We start from the raw sequence: 12,214 nt of genomic DNA, 5'->3' as shown, positions 1-12,214 counted from the left end.
CTACAAGTCTCCCTTCTTCTTTTGATCTTATTGCTAAAAAAGATGTGTCTCTGTCCACAGCCAAGGCTACCATCCAAAGCTATTCCCTCACAACTCTTCCGATAACCTACTCCATCTTTCGCCTCGTCTCCTTTTACATTTTCAGCCATTTTCGCTGTCTCTCTTTTTGCACAGAGGCATGTTCAACAAGACTTTGTCCTGGAGAAAACCTTCTCTGAAACGTGCAGTCTCTTAAGTCACCTCCCTAATTTCATGTCTCTAATGTTTGACACTACTCTCTGTCAGAAACCCTCTGCAATACTGAAAACTTCTCAGTTGAACCTACATAGCTTTCTGTATTTCAAATAAAACATCTTAATCCATGTATTATTATAATCATTACTGATAATAATAATAATAGCTAGCAGCAATTGAACATGTATTATGCCTAAAATTGTGCTAAACATTATACACACATTTCTTATTCATCTTCCATTGGTTTTTTTACCCAATTGAATGTAAGTCATTAATGACAGTGAGTGTTCACTATATCTTTCACGATGCCTAAAAAAATGCCTTGTACTTAGTAGGGTCTCCCAGATTGACTATGGATCTGAATAGCTAATGAAGCTATAATTGTAACTTTTGCCTTCATGTCATTGTGATTTTTGTCTTTCCTAATGGCATCATAAGACTTTGAATTCCTTAAGGATAGGACTATATCTTCTATTTCCTTTGTTTCTTGAACCTCAGTTCCAATTCAGCACACAACAAATACTATGAAAAGAACAAATGGAAATAGTTGAGTGGGTGTTAACAAGTGACAAATATTATTTGTTTATTTGATTGTTATACAGGACAGAAGGAAAAAAAGATATGATTTCTGATGCTACTCAGTGAACAAGTGAAGGAAAAATCTTTGAGAGCTTTCAACATCCTTATACACAAACATTATAAATACTACTAAATCCTCTTCTACATTTTAAAAAAAAGGTGCTAGATAAAGATGAAGAGAGATAGAAAACTAAGCTATTCTTTCTTAATCTTTCTATTTTAACTTCAAATGCAACCTCAGAGCAGTGAAAAGAAATGTGTCCTACAACTTGTCTGGGTAGTTTTCCAAGACGTCAAAGGAATTTAATTGGCCAACGTTCTCAGAATCGACTGGTTAGTCCTTCCATTACAAATGTGTTAAATATTGTATTTTGGCATTCTAGAGAATTAATTAATTAATGAGGAGCCAGTACAAAGCCTGTACAAAGGGAGGAAATAGTTCAGAATGCATTTATTTCTTAATGAATAGAAATGGGTAAGCTTACTTGGAGATGCAAACAAACCAGAAAAATAACCGAGAGGGTGAGAATCTAGTACATGTTAGGCATTGTACTTGGTCCTTTAAAAATGATATACCATTTAATCGCTACAGTCAGACTCTGTAAACAGGGAATCATTATTTCCACTTTACCGATGTAGAATGAAGGCTTATTCTATACTCAAGTTCATGTAACTAGTAACTGGTAGAGACAAAATTCAAATGTAGTTTATCTGACTCCAGAATCTAGAGCATCCCAAAACAACTTTTGCCTTTTTATCTGTAAAAGCGTTTATATATTATCCTAAAATATTGGAAGCATGTTTAACGACTGTTAGTTACAGTCAGTACAGTTAGTTCTTGGACAATAATTTTCTTGTGTTATATAAGATTAAGAACCGAGACCTCAACTGGCCTTACCCAGTTCCTAGATGTAAGGTGTTTTCCTCTTCCCAGCAAAGATGCAGGTGGTTATTAATAGCCCTTTAAAACAAGAGTGCTAGATTGTTTAAGTAAAGGTAACTCTCACACAGTCAAAGAGGAAAACATCAGGGGCTTATTTAGGTCTTGATATGCACGTGGAAACACATTAATGCTAATGATCACCGTGCACCTAAGTTAGATCCTTGTTACGACTAGCATGTTGGCAAACTCATGTTTATAATGCTCCCAAGTTTTTCCATTTCTGTAATCTTCTTAGAAAATACCTTTTAAAACACACTCTTAAAAATTCTACATAATAGGGGCTTCCCTGGTGGCGCAGTGGTTGAGAGTCCGCTTGCCGACGCAGGGGACACGGGTTCGTGCCCCAGTCTGGGGAGATCCCACATGCCGCAGAGTGGCTGGGCCCGTGAGCCATGGCCACTGAGCCTGCACGTCCGGAGCCTGTGCACCGCAACAGGGAGAGGTCCGTGTACCGCAAAAAAAAAAAAAAAAAAAATTCTACATAATAATTTCATTCTGATTTTGAACCAGATTAATATCTGGAAAATGTAAAGTTCTTTGTGAAAAGGTGTTCTTTACGTGTTAAAGCATACATTTAAAATTTTTAAAACATTAAAACCAATATAGAAACATTAAATGCAATGTAGAAAGTTATTACTATAAATCAGGGCTTTCGCTGCTTTATATGCTGTAGATCAATTTTGCTATGCTGCTAATCTAACTTTGCTGTAAAAAAGTAATGATAGTCTGTTTTTCTTTGCCTTTAACAAGTAGATTTCAGAGACTTAAAGCCTGGTTTCACTCTCTGAAGATACTGGACTTAATCCCCTTCACAGGGAACGTTTTCACCTATTGTGACTTCCTTTCTCAGAGTCCATTTCTTCTCCACCTAATATTCGTTCATTCTTTCATTTGCTCATTCCTTCATTCATTTTACCAGTCATAATGCATACCATGTGTGTTCACTGCTGTACTAGGCACTTTGAGGCAAACAGGGACTAGCCCTTTTATTAAAGCAAATATTTTGGGGGCACATACTAAGGTCATACTAATTTACCCCTATTTCATAGCTCAAGAAACTGCTTGTCTCCATGAAATTAACTAGGTGAAATATGTGCAAACAACATAAAGAGGAACAATTCAACATGCTAAAATTAGTGGTGTGCACCTGAGGGCTGTGGGATTTCAGACAAGGAAGAGATATATGTGGTTTGGGGGTGTTCAAGGATGGCCACATTAAGGAAATGGGAGGTGAGCTAGCCTTGAAGAACAGAAAGGTGGGTAGAATTTGGATAATTGGAGGAATGGGAGTGAGAGATTAGGGTCTCAACGGATAGCATGGGCAGAGATTCAGAGGTTGGTATAAATGTGATTCTTTTTTGATATTACCAAGGGATTTGGTCTGACTAGAATGCAACACTGTTGGTATGAAATGGACGGCACTCAATACCTGTCTGAAGAATGTGGATTTTGTCTTATAGGTACTGAGGGACAGTTAAAGATTCTAAGAAGGGAATTTGGACCATGAGAAAAGGGTTATAGGAAGAATGTGGACAGACTAAACAGAGGAGGACATGAAGGCTAGAGACCAGTCAAATGTAACTGAGTCTTCCTCATTTGGGGGATTGGAATAATGGGAGATGAAAATGTCTGATTGATTATTTCAGGTCTGCTGTCAAAAGTATGTCAACCCAGAAATGGGAAAGGAAAGTTCAAGTGCTGTTTGTCTCTCATTTCTACAAAAACTCTTTCTGACTCAGGACCATTCTAGGGTCTGTGGTGAGAAAGTGACCAAAATCCCATATCATTCCTGCCCTCAAATAGTTTACAATCTAGTGGAGAGAAACATACCTGCAGGTGACTATAATATGAGAGAGAATGACCCTCAAAAGAATGAGTGCTTAATCTTGAGTGGGAGACTGTCAGATGGCTTCCTGGTAGAGATGGCCTTTAGGAAGGTGTATGATGCTGTCAGGCTAAGAAAGAATGAGTGGTTTCTACAGATTTTAATTCAGCAGAATATACTAGGAAGGAGATACTTTTAGATTCTAAAAGACTACTCTATTCATTGATATGAACTTGGTTAAATTCTACTATGTAATAGATTTGTAGACTTGCATAGGAAATTTAGAGGTCTTTTCCTTACTTTCAGTTAGGAATGAAATTTTTGTGTTGAATATCCAGAAATAATAGAGACATTTTGACTTCCCCTGACAACTCATTCCAGTTAATAACAACACTTTTTATCAGAAAATATGCTTAACCGGTTTAAAATTTGTCTATTCCAATGTGTTTGTTCTGCTTTGATTAAAAAAGAAAAATGTATCTGATATTAAAGAATTCCATATTCATTCACTAATAAAAACATATTTGTTGAGACCCTATTAATTTTAAGGCACTCTCATAGACAATGTGGTAGCCTAAAACCAATCTGTGTTCTCAGAGTTTGCAGTCTAATTTGGAAAAGACAATATATTAAGTTACAACACACTATAGCATCTACAGCAAGGTCAGCTGATTTGTTCTATAAGAGTTCATTGGAGGAAGATATCACTATAGGTTGGGATGGCTGGAGAGGAAGGTCAAGCCAATAGCTTGACCTTGATCAGTAGGACCTATGTAGGGAGAAAAGATACTCCATTAATAAGCAACTTCAACCATTAAAGATGTCTTATTTCAATTCCACAAGTTTTTAGCATCCAAAAAGATGCTAGGGATAAGAAGCAGTAAACTTATGGTTGGGAAGAAATATGTGTTATTCTCTAAAAGGCCAGAGTTCTAAGCTGAGGGTCACCAGTAAATTCCTAATTACCAAGTCCAATGTATTTGCTCAGCATTCTTTCAGTCGTAGTTATTTGAATCTTTTGATTCAATTGACCATTGTCTACTTTTGAAACTTTCTTTGTCTCCTGGATATTTAATTTTTTTCTCTCTTAATCTTTTTTCTTTTAATGAATTTGATTTTTCTCCTTACTCACCAGAAGCCCTGGCCTCAGCTTTCTACGTGTTTCAGTATATTTATTGTAAATGTCTTAGTCCCATGATGTTAAATACCATCTGATTATATTTGCATGACTCTCAAATCTTTATCTCTAGCCCTGACTTCCTGGGTTTCAATTCCTCATTTCCAATGAACATTCATATACATGTGCATATATATATATATATATATATACACATTTATATAATTTTATATGAAAATACTTGTCTAAAGACAAGCTCAAGGTCTTCTCAAAATTGGATCCTTTTTCTGTTTATCTAGAAATAGCAAGTATTTGCCATGTTCTAAACATGCAGATGTGTAATCCTGAAGCCATTTTGATTCCATCACCCAGAGAATCAATTGGTTGTTAAGAAGTCATGTTACTAATTTCACCACTGTCGCCACCCGAGGACAGGCTTTTTGTCACGTCACACCTGAATAACTACAATGACTTCCAGTTGGTCTCTCAAAGTCTAGTTTTTCTTCACAGAAATCACAGTAGTATAACATGCCCCAAACTCTTTGGTTTGTTGCTTTACATTCTCCACTTACATTTAACTTACATGTCCAGCTTCATTTCCCATGAATTGCCTCCTAGGACCCCCTGATTTGGCCAAATCCTTTTACTTGCTATCCTCTGAATAGATATTACAATTTCTTTCCTTGGCTTGCACACTCCTGTTCTGCTAGAAGGACCTTCCTCACTCCTTCACGACTACTGAAAAGGAACTTAGTTCAAATTTCACCTCCTTCATGAAGCCTTTTCTGAACATTCACCCCATAGGATCGCTCATATTCTGTAATTTGAAATAATTATAGTTCCTACTATTTGTTGCATATTTATCACATATTTTCACTTATTGCTTATTATTTTTTCTTGTGTGTTGGTCTCATCTTCCAAATTAAATAACAGCCATGTCTAAGATTTCCTGGCCCATCTTCCAGAACATGTGCACACGAAAGTGAATAGACAGAAGACACTCAATGAATACTTATTGATCTATTTATTGACTGAATACATATGAACTATAAGGAATAGTAAATAGTATGGGAAAAGGTGAATCTTAAGGCTATGTGAAGGAATATTCGAAATTGATTTTTAAATCTTCTGAATAGGAACCATTTTTATTAACCCCACTTTAGATCTTAAGTGTATAAAACAGCTAGTAAACTGTCACTTTGTGGAATAGCGACACTTTAAATGCCTATAAAGTTAATGAAATTAGAGTTTATTTATGCTTGAGGTTGAAATTTAACAATTGTCTTTAAAAGGAACATGAAGCCATTTTTGATCCTATGAGTTGGGACATTACAGAAAGTATCTAATTTGTGGTATCTCTTTATTATTGTGTTTTTATAAGAAGTTATTTTATCTTGTTTCTATTTTACACAGTGATGGTACCCCTACAACACAGAATATTAAAACTAGAAATATTTTTAACAAGCAACTAGTGCAATCTATTCATTTTTCAGATGTGGAAACTGAGTGCCAAGAAGGGCAATTGACTTGCCCAAGGTTGCAATCTAGTTATTGCCAGAGCTGTGGCTAAAAATCAGGATTATAGGTTCCTAATTCTATACCTTTTCCATAATCCCATATTGTACAGTTTCATTTTTGTACCTTAAATTGACATTATTCAAATGAAGGAAAATTTACAATAGTTTTCTATTATTTCTCTTATTTTATATCCAAGAATGTAAATTAGTGCGTGGTAAGTTATTAATAAGAGCATTCTAAATAGAAACACAGCATGAACAGTCTATTGTGATGTGTTTCGACATAAGGGAGATATGAATATCGTCTTAATTATTTACATTTCTAAAACTTCATAAAGCTGTGACTTGTTTTCATTGGTGAGTTGAGTGGAAATAGTTATGTGGTTTTTTTTTTTTTTTTTTGGCTTTTGCTTTAGAAGTTAACCTTATACTGGGCACTATGGTAATATTTTTGATGGTGGTATGAAGGATTGTTCGAAACACCAAAAATACTTAGCCTTATCCAGGAAAAGAGAGATAAACATAGTGAGTCAGTGTAAATTTGCACTAGTGACGTGAGAGGGTGTGAGAGGAGATGCTGTTCAGTTTTTGGAAAAGAACATGGAAGGTCACAATTGTCCTGAAACTCCATTCTACAGCAGTAGCAGAATAAAACAAAGCACCGCTTACTACCTTCCTACTGCAATTTCTTAGCTTCATTGAAAAGAAGTGAAATTGTCTATTCTTTATGCAACTTTTGCCTGGAAAATATTATTTAGAGGAACTAGAAGGTACTGAGAAATAAAATGAAGATAGGATAAAAAGGAACTCAGGTGATCAGTTTTTATGAGGAACATTCACAGAATTTTGGTTTGTCGTTCTGAAGAAACATTTTACAATCTAAATTACACCATATCGTTTGAATCTCAATGACTAATATCAAGGGGTGACTGGAAGAGGCATATTATATTACAATTTTCAAATTATATTTATGTAGTCTTTTAAAATAAAAATTACTACCAGAAATTTGCCCAACTCAGGCTTTGAAAAGATATTTTTAAAAATCCAGTTCAGTTTTCTTAACTTTCACAGGCAAATTAGGGTTTAAGAATAAAAGATATATTTGCTGAATAAAATACCAAAACAGAGAATTCTGATTTGAAACAAAACAAGAGAATTGTAAAGTCTGACTTAATTGTTAAATCACAGACATACAAATGGATGGGTCAGTGTTTCTGTCCCTGACTCACTAAATCCACATGACGCAGGACAAACATGACCTTGGCGTGGTAAACTTACTTACCTGTACCATTGTTAACTGTGGTCTGGATCGTGGCTTCCGGCCCCATAGTGTCATAGTCTTCCTTCATTTCTTCTGTGGGGGAAGATTATCTTTAGCATTTGAAAATTGTAGAAAGGCTTACTATACTAAGCATGCCTACCACAGGAACAAGGAAGATTCTTTTAAAGGAAACAGAGAAAAGGCTTGTTGTAAACCTCTAAACAATACCTTTGTTCAGGCAACTGAATGAATCCAATAGTGCTAGCTGCACAAGAACTTATTTACTTTAAGCATTACTGCAAGCTGTGAAAAACAGAGGTGCTTATTTGGGGCAAACGAAAGGCTTTTCTTCTAGTGGCAGTTCTAGTGACAAACAGGGGGAAAGATATTATTTTTTCAATAAGAGTCAAAAGCAACTAAGTATTTGTACTGACGAAGAGGCACACTGGCTGCTATGCCTCTGGTAACACTGGATTATCAGAGACAAGTCAGAATTTCTTATTTTATTTTCATGCTTTTTTTCCCTCCTTGGAGTAGCTATGATGGTGCTAATCTATGCAAGCGAAATTTTAAAGAACCTAATTCTACATACCAAAACTTGAAATGCCCAGTTTATAAAACAAGCGTCCCAGAGGTACTGAAAACACCTGTTTCACTGTTTTATATAAACTTCTAAAACATATTTTCCTTATTCCTTTCCCTACCACTCCATAAATATCTTTCTTCCTTACTGTTAATTCCCCAGTAGGGGAATCATAGTCATTTTCTGAGGAAAAACATAGCTATAAGAACAGCTCAAGGTTCTGATGAAGATGAAAATATGTAACACTGAAGTTGAAGATCTATAGATGATAAAAGGTCATCTTCTAAAATTGTAATATTTTAAAATGGGAAGAGTCTGGAAAGTAGGAGAACTCTCAAATTTTCTGCCTACCAAATTGTAGAATATGTGAAGTCAGAGAAGGACAGCTGACAGTTAAAAATCCTTCAAGAAAGTAAATTAAACATGGACTTTTAAATTTTTTATTTTTACAATAACAATACTAATGAGAACCAAACATGATCCAGGATGAATATCTCTCTGTGATAATCATTTTGTTTAAAACAAGAGAAACTTTATAAATAGGACTCTGTGAATTCCCAAATTTATCCTGACCATTTTTGCTTATCACATTCTAGTCATAATTATTTGGTAGAAAAAAAGATTCTAGCAAATGTTACAACAAAATTAAAATATATGTTTTTCAAGTAGTATCCTGCAGCATATCTGTTTATGGCATCAGAACTGAAAAATTATGAGCCTCTTAAGGTAAAGTACACAGATATAAATAGATGCTAATTTAATGCCACTGGGCATAATACTAGTCAGATAATTTGAATGATATTTGTTTAAATTCTACGACCACTTTAAATTCATTCTTGGCCCTGGACTTCTCCCTTATTTAAGGAATATTTTCACTGGGACATTTTGCATAAAACATTTAGGAGTTCAATATACAGCAATACTTTATTGTCAATTATAATAACTGATTGGTTAAAAGGCTCCCTCATCTGATATTTTTATTAGTCTCTGCAAGGAATTAAATTAAGGTATTTCTGAGAAGTTCAGTACTAGATATAAATATAACTTTTGTGTCTTTCTTCCTCGCTCCTCTCATGTGATTTCTGGTAGCCAAGAGTCAGAAGAATCATAAGTTTTCCATCTGAGAGATCAAGTCACTGAGGGGAAAACAGTTAACAGCATTTTTTTTTTTTTTTTGCATAATAGTGGTAATGTTCAAGATTTCTGCTGCACTTCCTTCCTCATTGTCATTTTCTTATGAAAACGTAAAGAGAAGTTACAGGAGGTAGTTGCTTCCCAAATTATTAAATGCTGCGTATTCACATGTGTAGTTGGCACTTAGTAATACTTTAGCTATAACCCTCTTTTACCAAAGATTGTGCAACTGAGATGGTGTCACTTTCACCCAGAATGTACTTTGCTTCAATTTACCGAGCATCAAGCTTTTTCTTTTTTGAACATCAAGCTCAGGTATGTATTTTAAATACTATGCCTATGCCTATTTAATTAAGTTTCACATGAATCCGTATTCAGAAGGACATCATAACGTGGGTTAGGAGTATCCCCCCTGAACTAAGGGCAATCCTGGCTGTCTTTCTGCCTCATGCCTAACCTTAAACATTTTTTTCCCAAGACACCTCTGACTCAGCATACTGTGTCTAAAACCACATAGTATATTTGTTTTTAAAACACTTGTAAAAGTTTGCGTTTTCCAGTCACCCTTGGGATGAAGGTTTATAAAAATAAAGAGCACTTTCTTCCTCGAGATGAAGAATCCTTGAATAAGCAGAAAGAGGCCAAGATGCAGGTGATTTATTTAAGTCTGTGTCAATGATAATGATGTCATGGTTTCCAGCACACTGTGTCCACCCCATTGTGGGACGAAAGAATGTCAAGGACAATTCTAAACACAAAACTTTGATTGTGCTGGAACCGGAAAGGCACAGTAAGAACTCCACTGCGCTCTTCAGTGGAAAACCTGCATCCTGCAGACAAACTACAGAAAGCATGGGAGAGAGAGCAAAAGAGAGGGGGCTTATCTCAGAGTAAAGCTATGTGCTGAGGTATGATGGTAGACAGCCAGGCACCAGGGATAAAACACTACTAAATAAAACAGCACCAGAATTAGAATTATTGTCTATATTGTGTGTTTTGAACAATAAATAAGAAAAATATTTTATCAGAAGAAAAATGTGTTATCTAAGAGTCAGGATAAACAATGAGTAGCTTTTTAAGACCAATTTCTTTTCATTAGACATCAAGGCACCACATCAGAGCACTTTTGGAACAATAAAAAAAAAGAACAATAAATCATTACTAATCATTAGAACCAGACAGGTAATAGCTGGGTAACTTTCTTGGTCCAAATAGCCAAATGAGATTAGGGATTTACATTTTATTTAATTATTGTGACTCCAGAATGCTAGTTTATTTACCATAAAGGTAAGAGCGAAGAACAGCCTGTTCATTTGTATCACAGGCACCATTAACTACAGGTGATAACAGGGTCTGTAATGCATTCGTATGGATTATTGTATATTAAAACATTTGGAATTATGATCCATGACCAACACAAAAAGCTGCCATGATCACAGACTACTACAGCTTGACATGGCTGTTTTGGCCCTTTTTCAACTACTGATCTTAATTTTTTTAAATTAAACTTTTTTTTTTTCCAGAAGTTTGGAGCTGTACATTTGTTATATCGTTAATAATTATTCCTTTAAGGGTGGAAATTCTAGTAATTGATCCTTACCCTTGATTTCTAGATATTAAAATTTAAAGCATCAGAACATTCATTCTTATAGCCCTGCATATCTAGTTCATTAACAAATATGAATAGCTAACACCAGCTCATTTAAATAGTATGTCTTACATGAGTTCTCGCCACACTCTGTTTCTGTCACACTGCTCCTAAGAATCATTGGCTCTTATTATACATGTAAATGGCTATCATAAAAATAAAAATTTCATTTAAGATTGTTAATGACTTCTGCAGCAGTCAGACTTCCTTTAATGATCATCCTCTGCCCCTAATTAAACGTATTTATCTTTCAAGCATCTTTGGCTGAGTTCTCCCTCATAGTTGAAAATCTAAAACCTTAAGTCTTAATGGATATAACGATACATGTTTATGTGTGGGACTGCTGAGATTCAAGAAACCTTCACCGAAAGCAAAATTGGAAACAGAAAGAGTACAAAACTTGGCACAGTATGTTAGGAAAACGAAAAACAAATACACTACACCCAAACTGCCATCAGTCTTTTTTTTTCTTTTTTTCACATTTAATGTTCTTTAGTAGTGGAAGTACTTTTATTATCCTGCTTCCAGTACACCAAACAATTACTCTGCCTATGTTCGATGTTTTAGAGTCTGTGACATCACAATAGCATACAGGTAGACGCGTACTTGTTTCCTTCCCACCCATTTCACCTATTTATAAAAATGCTATTGTTATATATATCGTGAGGAAAAAACACATAAGGTGGAGTAAATCATGATAGCGCTCACTGGGTCTTGGAACAGAGATTAAGGAGACATGAAGGTTTGAATTAGAAGGGTCATTAAAAAAAATTTTACAGGCCACCTTACCAAGTAGAGATTAGCCGAGGGAGTTTAGGGGGACATGATTAATTCTCCTTTAGTTTGTTAATCATTTCCTACCTTGGTGATGTTTCATCCTAAGTGAATTTTAGACCATGACATTTCCATTTTCACAGTGGCATCTGAAGTTTTAGTTTGAATATAATTCACCTTATTTTTATTAGAGTTGGCCTTGGACCATTTCTACTTCCCCAGAGATTCCCACCAAACAGTAAGAATCATTATCAAGTACTTAGCTGTTAAATAATAAGAAAGCAAGCTACCTGACCAGGTAGAAGTGTGAAATCACATTCACACTTAACAAAAGGGAATGATTAGATGGTTGAATTACAATAGGAGGTGTCAGACAGACACTGAAACTACTGTTGAACTGACAGTTATTTGGTTTGTATCACTACACAAAACTTTCAAATACATATCAGTTGTGAGCTTTTATGTTTGTTTCCAGTTTCCATCCTGAGAGGATAGCTCTTGATGGTGTTGTATAATTGGCACATTGTACATGTGGTGCAAATCCTTCATGTTGTGTGTTTAAAATGTAGTTCATGTTCAACTTGCGTCCAGACGGAAAC

At 35.2% G+C, this 12,214-nt stretch overlaps 1 protein-coding gene across 2 annotated transcripts in view; it reads right to left on the bottom strand.

Annotated features, from left to right (window-relative positions):
* Positions 1 to 12,214, bottom strand: part of ZEB2 (zinc finger E-box binding homeobox 2) — a 131,830-nt gene that overhangs the window by 30,618 nt on the left and 88,998 nt on the right. For both annotated transcript variants that reach the window (XM_082657991.1, XM_082657990.1), the window contains exon 4: positions 7,498 to 7,569. In XM_082657991.1, coding sequence (XP_082514117.1) covers positions 7,498 to 7,569 — 72 coding nt within the window. The remainder of the gene's footprint in view (positions 1 to 7,497; positions 7,570 to 12,214) is intronic.

The sequence above is a fragment of the Grampus griseus genome, assembly GCF_964374135.1.
Source record: "Grampus griseus genome assembly, chromosome: 7".
Lineage (NCBI taxonomy): Eukaryota > Metazoa > Chordata > Mammalia > Artiodactyla > Delphinidae > Grampus > Grampus griseus.
Note: the sequence above shows the minus strand (reverse complement) of the source record. Positions and strands in the feature narration are given on the sequence as shown.